The sequence below is a fragment of the Ctenopharyngodon idella genome, chromosome 13, assembly GCF_019924925.1.
Source record: "Ctenopharyngodon idella isolate HZGC_01 chromosome 13, HZGC01, whole genome shotgun sequence".
NCBI classification, from domain to species: domain Eukaryota; kingdom Metazoa; phylum Chordata; class Actinopteri; order Cypriniformes; family Xenocyprididae; genus Ctenopharyngodon; species Ctenopharyngodon idella.
The window spans coordinates 22930186-22947469 of NC_067232.1; the positions used below are offsets into that span (position 1 = coordinate 22930186).

At 37.2% G+C, this 17284-nt stretch overlaps 2 protein-coding genes across 5 annotated transcripts; one reads left to right on the forward strand and one right to left on the reverse strand.

The window, feature by feature from the left end:
- The first annotated feature begins 80 nt into the window (after positions 1-80).
- On the forward strand, positions 81-6077 carry selenou1a (selenoprotein U 1a). 2 transcript variants are annotated; one of them, XM_051917193.1, is made up of 7 exons: positions 85-346; positions 1279-1661; positions 1872-2051; positions 2158-2249; positions 4679-4819; positions 5249-5413; positions 5512-6077. In XM_051917193.1, the coding sequence occupies exons 2-7, from the start codon at positions 1346-1348 to the stop codon at positions 5605-5607; spliced, it is 990 nt and encodes a 329-aa protein (XP_051773153.1). In that variant the 5' UTR covers positions 85-346; positions 1279-1345; the 3' UTR covers positions 5608-6077. The 2 variants fall into 2 exon arrangements, with proteins under 2 accessions (XP_051773154.1, XP_051773153.1); XM_051917194.1 differs by lacking the exon at positions 1279-1661 and having other exon boundaries at positions 81-346.
- Positions 6078-6644: 567 nt separating this feature from the next.
- Positions 6645-17068, reverse strand: sfxn3 (sideroflexin 3). Of its 3 annotated transcripts, none has more exons than XM_051917195.1 (11): positions 16847-17068; positions 15878-16053; positions 13601-13771; positions 12919-13017; positions 12245-12320; positions 11796-11881; positions 9623-9750; positions 9411-9460; positions 9269-9318; positions 9135-9182; positions 6645-9053 (listed from the first exon to the last, which is right to left on the reverse strand). In XM_051917195.1, exons 2-11 carry the CDS (start codon positions 16039-16041, stop codon positions 8957-8959), a joined length of 969 nt encoding a protein of 322 aa, XP_051773155.1. In that variant the 5' UTR covers positions 16042-16053; positions 16847-17068; the 3' UTR covers positions 6645-8956. The 3 variants fall into 3 exon arrangements, with proteins under 3 accessions (XP_051773155.1, XP_051773156.1, XP_051773157.1); XM_051917196.1 differs by having other exon boundaries at positions 15878-16082; positions 16847-16987; XM_051917197.1 differs by having other exon boundaries at positions 15878-16085; positions 16847-16982.
- Positions 17069-17284: the final 216 nt, after the last annotated feature.

Consider the following 17284-nt stretch of genomic DNA (forward strand, 5'->3'; position numbering starts at 1 on the left):
TCTTTAAGAGATTAGGCAGGCTCAGTGTTGCCAAGTCCGCGGTTTTCCAGCGGAATTGGGCTACTTTTACACTGTAGCCGCGGGTGGTTTTTTTATGTCCGCGGGTTGAATCGACCCAAAATAACGTGATATTTAGCCCCTGGAATGCGAATTTTACCAGGAAGCCCCTCCAAAAACGCGAATTTTACTCCCCCGGAACGCGATTTTTATCGTGGGACCCCCCTGAAATGCGATTGGGCTAGTTTTGAGGAGCAATTGGGCGGGTTTTGTTGTGAAAACCTGGCAACCCTCCAACTGAACGCGTAGTTTGACAGCCAACTGACAGAGAGCCGTAGAACTGCAAGCTGTGAGTATTTTTTTGTGTTATCAACCCTTGAAAGCAGAGCTTTAATTCAGATATTAATGTTTATGATAGTTAATATTCTTAAATGGTCAGTGCTTCTATTTTGCATTGTAACAACTCAATGGCTAGGCAAACAAGCTAACCAGCAGGTGTTAGCTTGACGAACTTTAGCCTCTTGTGTAAGCAGTGCAAAATATAAAACAATCTCTATGCTGGCTCGGCATTGCTGTAGAAATTATCCTTACGTAAATATCCTTCAGCATATGTACACATCTTATTTTTATTTTGAAACCTGGTAGTATACGCCAGCAGAAAATTAGTAAGTTATATCCTATTGATGTAAATAGTTTTTAACCCTCTACACTTCCACGCCAAATGTAGTTTTAACATGGATAAACATTTTGTAAGAAACAGTGCAGACCTTTAATTAGACTAAATGTAAATTTGACATTCCTGAATTTAACAGCAAGCTGCGGAGAGACCCTTGTGAAAATGCGCTTAATTGTACTGAATGTGCACGTGATGCTAGTGTACTTCAAATACTTAAGTATACTGTATGTCTAAAAAGAAGTGGGTAAAAGAGCACACAAAATTTCAGCTAATTCCATTTAATATAATACATTTTCATTTAATTGCAGTAACATGCAGTTGAGTGACAGAAAACATTACATTCAGTTCACACTTAAGTATTGTTTTAAAGTATATTAAAAGTATGGCAAAGTGTACTTCACTAAAGTTCAGCTAATTGCATTTAATATAATACATTTTATTATAATTATATATTATTTCCATATTATGTTATGTTCTGTTTTTAAAAGTATGGCAAAGTGTACTTCCATTTCACAAGTGTGCACACTTTGTTTTGAGGCTTATTCCAAATTTTAAAAAAAAAGCCTACATTGAGAGGTAAAGCATTGTTTTCCTTTCCTCTCCAGAGCTTTCCACTGAACTTCACTTTTACCCAATTGGGAAAGGTTGGCTAAACCCATCCTAGATGTTGCAATGGCCCTCATGCGACTACGGCCCATGTGTTTGACCCATTTGTCTCCAAGAGGAAGAATTTCTCTTAGTGTAAATAGCGTCAAGTACAGAGTTTCTGTGTCGCAATCTCCCCGGCATCTAGCCATTGATAGGACAGTTGTAACGCCTAACCTCCCTTCAAAGTATCTCCCACTGACCATCTCTACATGCCGACCACCATTCAAGACATTAGTGTTTCCCAATTCTGTCAACACTATATGCATTCGTGTTATTTCAACAAACCGGCACTTCTCAAAGAAAAACCAGAACGGCCAGTCTTCCTTTAGTAAGAGAAAAGGTATTTTGTTTTGCTCCAGCATGTCTTGTGTTTTATTGCAATTACATGCTTGCCTTTAGTACAAAAATGTGAGAGCTCTTTGTGTGCAAAGAACACTTTTCATTTGGGTCGCTCACACCCATATGTTATCATACAGCTTCCACAAATTACTTTTTATTATTGAAACAATGTATAATGTAACCTACCATACTGTATATATTTTCACTGCAGTGTCATCATCTGTCCTGGAGGGTGAGACGCTTGCCATGGGCATGTGGTCACTAGGCCTTGGTGCTGTGGGGGCCGCCATCGCCGGCTTAATACTTGCAAACACTGACTTACTGCTGACTAAATCGGCACCTGCTACTGTAGAGTATCTTGGGAATGCTGACCTCAAAACCATCGACAGTGGTAGGAAATGAACTGAAGTGAAATTAAATTTTGGCCAATTGCTGTCATAATTAAGAAAAGCAGTCACTATGTTTATTGTAATGTTTTTCCATCTGTGTTCATTCAGATGAGAGGAATTTAAAAGCGAAAATTCTCTGGGAGAAATCTGGTGCAGTGATCATGGCTGTCCGGCGACCTGGATGATTTTTGTGCAGAGAGGTAAAGTTCATAATAAAGTTTAGTCAAGGGCTCTCATTCACTGCCCAAACTAAATCTGAGCTCTTTTTGCATTTTATGCACTAATTTTGGCTGAAATCACATTAGTCTTAGTGATTCCCACAGAAAGAAAGTCTCCCGAAAGAAAATTGTGTACATTTGAAAGTTCAATGCATCAGTCTGGTGCACTTTAAGAGTTTAAAATTAAAAGCTTTCAGTGTCAGAACTAAACATTGTAAAACGTTTTTGCACTGACTTTGCAAAAACTCAAACCTCTTTTTAGTTGTGATATACTGTTTCAGACATTTCACACATTATATTCACACTGGTGATTTAGGAAGCCTAGGGTGACCATATGTGCCATTTTCCCAGGACGCGTCCTGTCCAGGATTTCTAAGTTGCATAAAATGTCCCAGTTTTGGTTTTGATTTCATATTTGCGGAAGGTAATGACTAAAAAATAATTTGACCAATAGTGTGCATTATACATAATCGACCAATCGTGGCTTGCGAGAAGGCTGGATCTACAGAGAACGGTCCAAAGCATTGCAAATACGACAACATTTTAATGCATTGCATGAAGACTGTCAATAAGAACAGTGGCTTGCACAGACCTCCGTGTAGAAATCGCGTTCCTAAATCGCGTTCTGGGGGCACACCGATATGACCACTTTCACGATTAAAAAGGCAAGGGCTCAAGCCATTTTAGGCAATTTAGAAATCCTGGACAGGACGCGTCATGGGAAAATGGCACATATGGTCACCCTAAGGAAGCCAAACAAGTGGAATATAATAATAATAATAGTTTATATTATTACTTTTTTTTTTATCCCTAAGATATATATTACTAGTCTAGTGAAATGCTGTAATCATCTGTCCACAAAAATATTGGAAATGATGGGAATGTGTAACTGGTGACCGTTGCATTCCCAAATGCATGTTAAACTCATAGCACATGCAGAGATGGAGTTCGCTGTGTGTACTGAGCCGCTCTGAGCCACTGAAAACACCGGATCACTAGTTTATGCCAATGGCAAAGCACTAGCTTCGCTTTGAAACATGCAACGCAACAGACTATATACTTATTTAAAGAGATAGTTCACCCAAAAATGATAATTCTGCCATCATTTACTCACTCTGAAGATGTTCCAAACCTGAATGAATTTCTTTCTTCTGCTGAACACAAAAGAAGATATTATGAAGAATGTGGGTAACCAAACGGTTGACGGTAGCCAACTATGGTATAGATAAAAACACTATGAAAGTCAGAGGCTATCATCAGCTGTTTGGTTACCAACATTCTTCAAAATATCTTCTTCTGTGTTCAGCAGAAGAAAGAAATTCATGCAAGTTTGGAACAACTTGAGGGTGAGTAAATGATGGCAGAATTTTCATTTTTGGGTGAACTATCCCTTTAATTATCCCATGTTGGTCCAGGCTGGTTAGAGCTGGTATAGTGCTGGTCTAGCTGGTGGACCAGCATAGTCATGATGTTCCTAAGCAAAACTGAGCTGGTGTAGCTGGTCCACCATCACTTCTGGTTCCCATGCTGGAGCAAACCAGAAACTAGTGATGGCGAAATTAAGCTTTGCGAAGCACACAGGCTTTCCCCTCAAGTGTATCATAAAAAGGTTCATCACTCAAAGCTTTTCGAAACGGTGCTCACTAACGGCATCTAGTGGTCAATAGGTGGAAAAAGCTGTCCCAGATGACCTAGCCATTTTTGGAGTGTTTCATGAATGTTTCAGTGTTTTCTGCTATGAAAAGTGTATAAAACAATGAAAATAATTATTCTATATAAAAAAATACACATCTTTCAAGTGTCATTTTACTTAAACAATTTGAATAAATGAGCCTTTGAATAAATTTCTGGGGGAAAAATAGGCAAGCTGATAAACAAAGATTATCATAGAAGGGTCAGTTGAAGTACTTATGAACTGGGAATAAATACAAACTGAACATGCACAAAACTACACATGTAAATATTTATTGACAATATGATTTATTCTTATCAAAAAGCAAATTACACTTGACACCCGCGCAAGGTTTCGCGTTACTTGAATCAGAATACGAAGCAATCACGTGGTGTGCGAAAATGAAGCTTCGGACGTCACAGATCACGTGACTATGGCAAAACGAATCAAGCTTCACTGTGAGATGTTTCGTTTTTTGATACAAAATGGTTCAGTGTCAAATGTCACATCACTACCAGAAACCAGCATCCCATGCTGGTCACAGCCAGCAAACATACCTTATGCTGGTTAACAGCAATGCTGGATTTTTCAGCAGGGTTGCCAAAGCAATGGTGCAAAATACAACATCAGAGACCTATGTTATGAGAAGTGTAAAAATATTTTCAATTCATTATAAAACTGTGGCAGGAAATTAATGGGAAACACTGAGGAAACTGCTGATGATGTTGTGTATCTGCAGGAGGCCTCGGAGCTGTCCTCTCTGAAGCCCCAGCTGGATGAGCTCGGGGTCCCTCTGTATGCTGTTGTAAAGGAAAATGTAGGTACAGAGATTCAGGACTTCAGGCCTCACTTCGCAGGGGAGATTTTCTTGGACGAAAAGGTTAGTAAACATTAAAGGGTTAGTTCACCCAGAAATGAAAATTCTGCTATCATTTACTCATCCTTGTGTTGTTCTTAAGACAGTTGTTCATCTTCAAAGCACAAATTAATTTATTTTTGATAACCCAAGTCCACACAACCAAAATTTTGTTGCTTTAAAGTTCATAAAGAGATCGTAAAAGGATCCATATGAAGCATGCAGTTAAATTCCAAGTCTTCTGAAGAGACACAATCACTTTATATGATGAACAGATTTGTTACACTTTTAATCATATATAAACATTGATCAATGCACATATATAGAGCACATCAAACATGGTAAACGGAAGCTCAACTGTGTTTGCAAGTTTTATTGAATAATGCACAAAGCTACCAATAATTCTTTATTCATTCATACATTATTTTGCCTGGGTGTCTTATTTGTACACAGCAAGCATTTTATGGGCCACAACAGAGGAAGATGGGTGGGCTTGGTTTCATTCGCTTGGGAGTTTGGCAAAATTTTATAAGGGCTTGGAATTCGGGATACCAGGGCAACATGAATGGAGAAGGTTTCATCCTGGGAGGGGTGTTTGTCATCGGATCTGGTGAACAGGTAATCTATTAGATATTTCAATTAAATCTCTACAAACCAATTCAGATATTTAGCAACTTTCCTTTCCTCATACATCTTGTTTTTTTTGCCTCTTTCAGGGGGTTCTTCTAGAGCACAGAGAAAAGGAGTTTGGGGATAAAGTCAGCTTAGAGTCTGTTCTGGAAGCCGCTAAGAAAATTGTGGTAGAAAAATAAATGTTGTATAAAGTTTGTTCAAAATAGAGATTAAGGAAAGTTCTCCCTTGATCTAGAGTCATCGCACTTCATTCTCACACTAATGCTGTGAATAGAGAAAAGCTCAGGTTGTTAAATTGTTGGCACTGACTGGTACACTTTAAGAGCTAAGTGATGATGTCACAGAGTTGCATGTGACCTCATTGTATTCTGCTGTTTTAGTACTTACAAATGAGAGTAATGTTGTGTAATGTTTTTGCACTTTAGAAATTGTTGTTTTTCTCCTTATTGCGTTCCTTTGGTTGCCTGCTGCCATGCTCGTGGTTTTTGGTGGTATGTGTTTTAATGATAGTCTGACTCCAAACTCCAAGTTGAAAGAGCAGATTTGATGCCAACACATGCCTACATACCTGCTGGTTTTTGGTCAGTGAGCAGCCAAAGGTTCAGCTGGGGCTGGACACAATGAACAATAAACATGTCACCTCCAAATATTCAGTTTTTCTGTATTTGACTTGCTTTGAATTCTCATTCATTTACTTGAAGAAAAAAAAAATGTATATGTATGTTTGTCTATATACTATTGTTCAAAAGTTTGGGATCAGTAAGTAAAAAAAAATGAATAATTTTATTCAGCAAGGATGCATTAAATTGATCAAAAGTCACAGTAAATATATTAATGCTACAAAAGATTTCTATTTCCAGTGTTTTTTTTGTTTTGTTTTTTACTTTCTATTCGTCAAAAAATATTAGGCATTACAATTGTTTTCAGCATTGATAAGAAATGTTTCTTGAGCATATTAGAATGATTTCTGAAGGATCATGTGACACTGAAGACTGTTATGCTTGCATTTTAAAGGCAGAGACTTGGAAACTGCCCTCATAAAAGAATTTAGCTTTTTTGTTTAATCATGTTTAAATCTCAGTTTCTTCTGGGGAAGCCGGTTCAGAAATGTCTGATTAACTGATCAACTGTTAGAATCAACAAAATATTTGGTTTATAAGTCCAAGCCGAGGCACCTCTATAGCAAACGCTGACAAACAAAATATAGTCTTAGACAGTTAGTTTAATATTTTTATTACATTGTTCCAGATAAAATACACACAAGGATGTAACAAAACAATATAAAATGCCGGAAAAACAAAACACAATGAGCACCAATAATAACTATAATAATTGTGCTAAAGTGGGTGTTTCTGGTGTGACATTTATACGCAAGATACATCACATCACTGTGATTGCATTTGTTTGCACTTTCCACAATATGGGAGACCTGTCAATAAATATGTGCTCTAAGCATCAAGCCTGTGCAGTGAAACAAAGAATTATTTTCTTTGGTAAGGTCTCATTTTTGTAACATGCCAAATTTATTTGGTGTGACAATCTTTATTATTAATCTATTAAGAGCCACATGTAACTTATTGATGGACAACAATGAGGTTATAACTGTTAATAGAAAATACATTAATGACCACTGTATGTTCATTAACATCTTGTGTGTGTACAATTATAACATTATGGTTTTCCATCCATTAGGTTCACTAAATGATTAAATTTGTACACAATAAAACACCTTTGCATGAGATCTCCAATAAACATTGTCAGTGGTCTAGTGCAATTTACAATCATAAAACATCTGAAAGAATAATCTGGTGTACTTCTAGTAAAGTGATTGAGGACGATATGAGTCCTGTCTAATGAGACAGACAACAACACCCTGGTTTAAGTTTGTAACTCTGTGTCTATTATGTGACGTTGATTATCATTACACGTCCGAATGAATTTGTGCGGGTACGCTGTGCATTATTATAGGAAGAATGAATCTTGACAGCATGTTGGTTGATCTGGTCTGTAAGATTTAGTGTAACAGGACATTCCATGAGGAAATCAGACAGTTTTGTAAAAATCACAATCAAAGAGTCTTATTTGCATAACATATCCAACAGTTCTCTATCAATCCTATCATCATAGTAACAAGGAAATTGTGCATTAAATAAAAGAGAAAGCATTAACAGCATACTTACGTAACATATAATGTGCTTAGATATTAGGCTAAACAATATTTGCCTACATGGAGTGCTCAAATCAAAACCAAACAGATCTCTTGCCTCTCAGAGGACATGATGAGAATAACAACAAATCAATGAGCCTTTTCATCCCAAAAAGCATAGAGTTGTGAGCCTGATGGCAAAGAAACACTGTAAAGGTTTGTTAACTTCAGCCACAAAAACAACAGGAACCAAAAACTACACACTGTAACATTTCCACAATATGTCAGGGAAAACAAGTTTGATCTTATTTGCTCAGGTTACAGGAGACTATTAAAGAACTTACAAAAGGATATATATCATACACTACAGACACTATGACTGACATTATCATATATATATATATATATATATATACCTGTATATACTGATACAACACATCATAGATTCCCCCATGACAACAATAAATAAATCTAATTGTTGTTCCCATAACTGTTAATGTCTGAGACGACATGATCAAAGCAGGGCATATGAAGCAACTCTTTCTTCATTCTCCGAATGAGCATGTTTTGTATATATGTAGTGCTTCTGTCTTTAAGCCCAGACACATTCAGTCCCATTAGGGGGAATTATTTATACAATCACACAAATGATAATAATAAGTATTAAATATTCAAATAGATATTGTTTTGACCTATTCACAATTCTTCAATAATACACAAACTACAATCCACACAACCAAACATCTCGGAGACTTTTGCAATGACTTCAAACCACACAGGCTTGTAAGGCTTAAACTGAAATAATGAAGTATGGCCTGCAGAAATCAGAGATAGTCACCTAATAATTAGCATTTGATGTGCTCATGAAGGAGTGTTAGTACTTCTTAGGGCTTCTTTTGCAGTATAGAGAGTAAAGCACACTGCATTTGCTGCATAAGTGCACTTAATGGGCACATAATGGAGCATGCAAGGTGGAAATACTCCTGGCAGAATGAAGTTGAAAACCCTTATTTCTGTAACTGTCTTCAGTAAGAACGTGCATGTGAGAAATATTTGAACCACAAAACTGGAAAACTTAAATTCTGAGCCATATTTACCTAGAATAAATCAAAGTAATGAATGTACTGGTAAATAAATCTACATGTGTGTGCTGTCAACTGATGGGGTGTAAAACATCAATGCAGCTGTTAACATTCAAGCATCTTTAACTAAATCCAGCAGCAAGTTCTGGATTTCATTGTACATATAGTCATTTAGGATTGTGCAATAGCATGGGTAAAATTGACAAAAATATATAACTCAGAACAGCAAAAAGAAAAAAGTTCTACCCTTCAAGTTGTGCCCAATGGAGGACATCAGAATGGGCTGTAACCTAGACTGCTCTACAGACCCTTGTTGAAATAAACCGTGGTTGCGTGAGGATTGCTTTGTCGTATCCTCTCTTGAACCTCTGGCTCCAGGCTGCTCACCTTCATAGAACTTCACATAGGCAGAAAAACATCCCAATTCAGCACATAAAACAAACCAGTGGAATAACAGATCTATATTAGTAGCACTCACCTCTTTTGTGGGAACAGGGCACAGCACAGTGGAGTGGCAAACACCAGACTGTGGGGATGGATATTTAAAATAAGTCATTGATTTAAACCAGGATTGCTGTGTGTAGCAAACAAGCACTGCCTAAAAAACCTCACCATAATCCAACAAGTCCAACTTGTACAGGGGCATTGAGAACCGGGAACCGCTGAGAAATGGACAGAAATTTTGCAATGCCATTTAAAAACATGCATAATGCTGACAGATTCAGAGAAATGCCTAAAAAGTCTGATTCCCTACCTTCATGAAGGCTTTCTTCTCTAAGGCATTCATAATAACTGGAGGAATAGCTGTTTGAGAAAACAAATGCATAAAAATAAAATACAAGGAGAACACTCTCTTAATTTCATATTTTACCACTTTATGTTGCTGTGAATGAGAGGTTATGTACAAAAAACAAAAATATAGAGAAACTCCAATATTTACATTGCAAAAAATCTACAAAAGCATACCCATGGCTGGCACTGCCATGCCAATACGAGATACCACCACCTGTACGATGGCTTGCTGAGCAGCTTTAGTTGATTCTCCGAGACGTTTACCCTCCGCATCAGTAATAGGAATACCAAACTTCAACTCTCTGTACAAGTATTAAGAAAAGAGAGAACTCATTCAATGGTTGATTCAACATGTTTTAAAGCCAAATAAAAAGGTACAGTAAGTGATTTCTGAGAAACACTGTTGATATTTGAAATCAGCCAAACAAACACACCCCTCCCTTTATTGCTCCACCCCCAAAATGCACTGCAAAAGTGGATGTTTCTGTATCATAGCTGAAGCGAAGCAAAATAATGCTTCACGAAAAATAATGATGAACGAATGACAAGAAAGAACAAAAATAACATACAGTACACAAGAGTATATATAAGCAAGAGTTTGGTGTTAGTCGCCAGCAGCACACCATCACTCAAAACTGTCCTGTTACTATAGCTAATATTACAACAGCAGCATATCTTGGTTCTGTAAAACAGCAAAACCAATGTGACTCACATATGGAGCAGAAACAGCGCAACCTCAGCATCCATTTTTAGGCCTTCCCACTTAAGTTTCTTCAGTGCTGGAAATAGTGTTGTCAAAAGTACCAGTACTTCGGTACTGAAATTTTGTAAATGTGACGATACCAGCATTTCTGTAGTACCGGGAGTACCGAGAATCCGGGTATATTCGGTACCCACTGATAGGGCTGTGCCAGTATTTTACGTGAATATGACACGAGTGAAGCACAAAGCTTTGTTTACAGAAGAAATAGGCTAATAGGTTAGCAATTCAATGTGACATCGCAGCCATGGAAACATTTTGGTTTACATTTAAGCTTTGTCGGCTTTGTATTCCGTTTTGCGAATCACGATCTGGTCATCCGATTATCAGAGAATTTAACAATATTCCATTAGTTATTCCACTGAACATGGAATCGCTGTTTCTTTTCCCAAATCTTCACTCGAGCAGGGGATTATAAACGTTTCTTCCTTTGGTTCGCTTTTAATTAGGCCTATTATATTCGCATTAATTCTTTACTGTGGTAAAGTAGAAAAACACCGTAGGACAGAAACATTTTTGCTTGTACGTCAATTTCTATTTAACACAGTTTGTGATTGTTATCAGACTTGATAAGGCACGTCATGTTTATTTGCATAGCGCGTTTCACACACGCTGGTAATTTTTAGTTTCGCTTTCTCTGGCAGTGCTAAATCAAATATAGCCTGAATGTCTGAAGATAAAACTAGCTCTTCAGATCTTTTACAACAAGTGTCAGTTGCTTGTAACATCAGGAGATAATGAAGATATTATTAAAGAGAAATGGTCTCTTTCCTGCTCGTGTCCCACATCCCTCTCAAAGCTCAGAGCGGTAGGCTATATGACGCATATTTGTGTGGAAATAAAAAAACGAATGTTTTTTAGAATAACACTTAACTTTCTTATTATTTAGGCTACCATTATTTACTGATATTTATTTCATAGTTTTACAGGCTGTAGTGTGTTGTTTCACTGAAGGAATAGCTAAAATAAACACGCACGTCTGTTTCAAAATGGATGTTTGTGCATTTATTTATTTTTTTATATTTCAAAATTTCATTGAGGTATATATATACTACACACACAAACATAGACACACTCCAAATATTTATATGTATGATTACCATCATATTTAATATGTTTTTTAAAAATAGGCTAGTTAAATAAAATAGTAAAATAGTTCCAACAGATTTTCCTGTGAAACCAAAATTGGCACAGAGAACCGTAACATTTTAGTGGTATTGGTACCGACCACTGGAATTTTGGTACCGTGACAACACTAGCTGGAAAGCTGTTCTAATATTAATGCGGGTCCTAAAGCTCTTGCCTGAGCAAAACCCTTCCTTTTTCAGTGATATTCCTCTGATCTTTTCTCTTTTGTAATGTCTCTCAGCCATTTGTCTTTCTTTAAATCACCCTCTTGCTCTTGCTTTCTCTCTCCTCCCCCATCATAAGGGTTTACACCCCCTACTGCTGATTGGCTACAAGTGTGTTGTGGTGCTCGGTCCGATCCACTTTCAACAGTGTTTCTCAAAAACCACTTACTGCACCTTTAAATTATGTTCAATTTTAAGTAATTAAAATACTGGAACCCAGTCTTTTTTTACCTACCTTTGTCTCATGAAGGGTATGTTGATACAGTTTGCCGCTGCCACAGCAGCAAATGGAACGAAACGCCCCATAATAGCAGGCAAGTGCTGGAGAGAGATAAGACATTGAGTGACAACTGCCAAAAATTGTCACAAAATATAAACCAGCATTTAAAAGTCATACAAAAGGTACTGAAATACATTAAAATAGAAAACAGTCATTTTAAATTCTAATAATATTTCACTGTAATATTTTTACTGTAATTTTGATCAAATATATGCAGTCTTGATGAGCATAAGAGACTTTTTTCACAAACATGTATAGATGGAATATATTAAAAAAATATAAATGGAAACAATATTGAGTAGTAAACCAATATCTTCAAAAATGTTAAAGATTTTAAAGAAATGTTAAAAAAGTCACTCTGTAACAAAATATAAATATTGAGACGGTTTAAGAAAAGGACAAACCTTGGTCAGAGATTTCAGGCCAAGGGCTGTTATTACAGCTCCAGTGGTCGCACTGACGTAGGCCGCACCAAGCTGACTGCAGAGGATGAAAATAATTTGCATTATGTATTGTTATGCATTACTGAGTAGATCAGTACATAAATATTTCTCATGAAGCTCATAATTGCCACACTGACATTACAGAATGCACAGCGCTCCTTTACCAAGACTAGAGTTTAGAAGAGCAATGATGCCGAGTAGTGGGTTCATCCCTAAAGCATGTATACAAACAATATTAAAACAATACAAGCCTCGCTGCGTAACTTCATAATCCAACAACTAATGCTTGGTGAAAGAATGATACAGGCAATTATATTGTTAGATGATAAACTGCTAATAAACACATGATCAGAATGGAAACATAAATAAATAAGCATGCTATCTGAATCTGCATGTGTTCAGCATGTGTAATGATGATCTCTGCTGCTCCATGGGAAGTTCATGAAGTGCAAGTGGAATAGACTCCATCATTTGTGTCATATGGCTCATGCAACAACTTTCAGGACACTAAATGGTGCAATATACCAACAAGGTGTGGGCGAAACACATCACACCATCGAAAGGTGGGTAGCCATGAGGCCTCCTATAGAAACCTGCAGCTAGACTGTTTCTAGTAGTGATCTTAGCCGTCATACTTCATGGTGAGTGGCGCATCTCCACTGCGGTTAGTGTAGTTGACAATAGCGTTGAAGGACTGGTTAACCCACTGCCAAAACACCACTGCTGGGGTTGTCCTGAAAATAGAGAGAAACTTGAATTCAATGAAAAATGCAACCTGTATAAATGTATAAGTGTATGTATGTATGTGTATATATATATATATATATATATATATAATAAAAGACTTTCATTATGAGACTCCTTTGACAATGCTGCAGTCATAAGAATCTCCCACACAAGCCTTTAATTTGAGTCACATGTCTTCCTCAAAATGACTCATTTGTAGATGACTCACTCATCCAAGTAATAATATGTCTACAAAACTGGGAAAAAGAACTGCACTTTTTTTTTTAATCTTAGTCAAAGTATACTTTTACTCTTGGTTGACGTTTTAAGAGCACAAAATACTACAGTCAACCTTCTAACCCTGAATCATACCACCAAACTTAGCCATTCAGTAGGTCTGCAGCCTTTTCCATGATGACTCACTTAGGAAATATTCCCTGAACTGAGCAGGGATGTTTATCCCAGCCATGGAAAGATTTACTCCCTTTCCTTTTCTGGCTCTAATGTATAACATTTTCAGGTCGACATACACTTCCTGTCCATATGGTGTCCAGAAGGATGAATGATCAAGAGCGACAGTGCTGTTCTTGCCTGTAAAAGGTGAGCATGCAGCCCGTAATGGTCATGTTCATGGGCACTTGTGCAGACATGCGCCCAATTAGCAGCATTTTCTCTCCTGTGTCTGGGTGGAAAGCGGAGTCGTAGATGTATTTGGCCCTCCATAGTTGATCTTCTGTTAGCCCAGGCTTCACGACTCCCAACCTGTGAAGGAGGGCACAGCAGAAAGATATTTTATTCAACATGTATAGTAACACATTAAAACAATAATGTAACATAGATTGATCCTATGATAAACTGACAACAGCATAGAAAGCTGAAACAATATTTAAAAGCTGAAGTGTGTAATACGCAGAAACATATACAAGTCAGTCATTCATAGGTTAATTCCTATGAAAAGCTCTGTGGCATTTTCAAAACATTGCTATTTTTGTTTGAGCATATCAACCAGCAACACTGGCCAATGGCATTTGGGGTGGGACTGGGATCTGTTTGTCTGACCAATGGGAGAGAGGGCCAATAATAAGACTTCACAGGGCATCAGAGGTAGTTAAAAAAAAACAACACACTCATATAAACTACCATTCAAAAGTTTGGGGTCAGTAAGATTTTTCTTTTTAATTTTTGAAAGAAATCTCTTATTCTCACCAAGGCTGCATTTATTTGGTCAAAAATACAGTAAAAACAGTAATATATTGTAAAATACTATTAAAATAACTTTTTTATTTGAATATATTTTAAAATGTCATTTATTCCTGTGATGACAAAGCTGAATTTTCAGCATCACTCCAGTCTTCAGTGTCACATGATCCTTCAGAAATCATTGTAATATGTTGATTTGGTACTCAATAAACATTTCTTATTATTATCAATGTTGAAAACAGTTGTGCTGCTTAATATTATTGTGGAAACAGTGATACTATCTTTTCAGGATTCTTTGATGAATAAAGTGAATAAGAACAGCATTTACTTGAAATAGAAATCGTTACATCACATAAATGTCTTTACTGTGACTTTTGATTAATTTTATGTTCTTGCTGAATAAATGTATTTTAAAAAAAAACATTTACAGTCACTGTCACTTTAAAAATTGCTATATAGTAGAATCATAAATATCATGATGTATTCAAAATCAAAATGTATTCATAAAGGAGTTCACCACACAGGAGCTCAAAGGCAGTTCTCCTCCCATCAACATCATCTAGCAGTTTTATCATTGGTAGAATATAAAATGAGCAAAACGTTACAAGGATTTCAGTCAAATGCAATTTGTGCAATATGTCAAACCTTTAAAGGTAGGGTAGGCAATTGCAGAGAGGCTAGCAATAGCAAGTTAGCTTTGAAAGCATGAGATCCCACCCTCCCTTCATAGCGCTCTCCAAAGCCACTCCTCCTTCAAAACACATGAACGCACACAGCAGTCTGCAAAGCGTCACGAGACAAGTTAAATTACCTCATGTCTCAAAGCACATAACATTACAATAATAATGAACGTAAACAACTTATAGAGCTCTTACTTGTACCACCTGACTGCTGCAGATTTATTTCGGTGTTGATAGCATTTACATAGAAACGCATAAATCTGAGTCGGAGGACGTGAACAGCTCCAGGTAGAAGGTTGCGGGTTTCCATCTCGTAATTATGGTTATGACATGGTGTGAACGCAGCATAAGATTGTTGTTTTGGTTCAGGAGGAACTGTAAAAGGCGGTTTGTTTGTGGCGCTCAGCGACTGTCTACAGCTCTGCATAGCCTTACTGAATGCGCTGATAACGTGTGATGTCTGCGCGAGCAGGGTGCACATCGGTATGGAAATACATATGTTGACAGGCAGGTAGGACACCGAATGTAATGACTGGACGAACATTTTTTGGTCCTGAGACTTCCACAGAAGATATATTTGTTCTTGTTTTAATATTTAGACCACTTTTATTATTGATTGCTATCAGGATGTGAAGAGAGTTTCAACCAGTATAACAAAAAGTGTTTATAAAACAAATTGCCTACACTACCATTATAAAAATCAACCCGCAGCAACAATTTAAAAGTAGCCCAATTCTGGGCTAAAACCGCAGACGGCATTCCTAGTTGCATAGATGTGAGGTGTGATTAGCACTGAGTTTAAACAACAAATCCATGCTACAATGTTTTAAGAAAAATGAACATTTATTATATATTGCTCCCTAACCATTTCCAATAATGTTAACTTATGACTGGTACGACTACAGTTTCTACATTATCACAAAGGACAGAATTTCACTCCAAAAGTTCATAGACTAGAAACAATTCAGCTCTTTGGGATCAAACACACCTGTAGTTCTCCACAGTAACTCTGGCATCTTCTAAAACCTCACTGGACAGCAGCACGTTTCTGGGGTCTGTCACCATGAAGAAGTGCTGAGCCCGGCCCATAAATGTGCCCTGGTCCCATCGTGGTTCCTTAATGTTGATATTCAGTGGCAAATCTCCAGACATCCTATTCGCCTTCTGTGAAGAAACTCACACACTTACTCAAACTGCTGAGAAACAAAATATGGATCAGAAGTGTTAATAAATAATTCTCTCTTGTGTTAATACATGACATGAATAATGTTGAACTGGTGTTATGCCAAAATGACAGTATGTCAGGTTTGTGACAGAAAATAATTTCAAAAGTGAAAGAAAAAGTAAGAAAACAAATGACTGAAGATATCAGAAAAAAAGAAAAAAAAAACATCTCTTTTACCCTGTACTATTAAACATGATGGACTCGGTCTTTTTAACACACTTATTGTCATGCACGCCTATAAACAATACTGTCTGACAGTCAACATGTGAGATGAGCAATCCATGTCAAAAGAGCAAGGACTAGCCGGGCTGTTAAATTTACATAGATGTTTATTTGAGAAATATGTAACTAAACTAAACTAAAATTGTATCGTTCATCTACCATGGAAAAGCGAGCGATAAACAGCATATTTACAGCTTTTGTAGCTAATGCTAGCTGCTATGCTGGTGGGATGTAAACTAACAAGGGCAAGTAAAATAAAGACATTACTTATGACATGAGATTCATTTATTTTGACTGAAGCTGTGAATTGTTCTGGTGTTCAGTATGTGCTATTTTCGCTTATGAAATAAGCAATGTAATTATAAGCATTCATCTATCCCCTTCAACCTGCTAAGATAACGTTAGCTAGCTACAACATACTCCCACGTAAATGAACAAAACAACAATATCGAAACAGACAAACGTGCATTTTTCTTCAAATAATCATTCAATGAAATATGTGACACAGACCTTGCTAAAAGACCACAGGTAACGTTCAGGTACACCTTGAAGGAGATGACCTCAGCGATGACTGCTTTCCTCTGCGTGATGACAGTATACTGCCCGCACTTCCGGTCTGACTAGCTTGCCTTGAAAATCTGCGCGTGATGGTTGAAATGATGAACGTGAGTTTTTTTGTGTGAAAAGGCGGTGTTTGGAGAAGAGAGATCTGCAGTTGGCTCGTGAGACTGGGCGTGGATGAGAACTGCGTTATGATTGGTAGTTGGGTCTAAAGCGGGCGTAGATAAGAGCTGCGCTATGATTGGTTATCTGCTTCGTGATTTCCTGAGATAGGCCATTCATTGGGAGCGCTAACCTGTCAGACAAAGTAGCTTTTTTGGGGGGAAAAGTGTTAAAGGTGCTGTAAGCGACTTCATTATTCCTTCAATACAGCCCGCAATGAGGGGC

Bases quoted from the DNA above. Each gene is read 5' to 3' on its own strand.
- sfxn3 (XM_051917195.1), bottom strand. From the start codon at position 16,041: ATGTCTGGAGATTTGCCACTGAATATCAACATTAAGGAACCACGATGG. The intron at 13,018-13,600 runs GCAAGAACAGCA...CTCTATTTTCAG, and splicing joins TGCATGCTCACCTTTTACAG to GACAACCCCAGCAGTGGTGT. The intron at 12,321-12,918 runs GTATGACGGCTA...CATCCTCTGCAG, and splicing joins GATGCGCCACTCACCATGAA to TCAGCTTGGTGCGGCCTACG.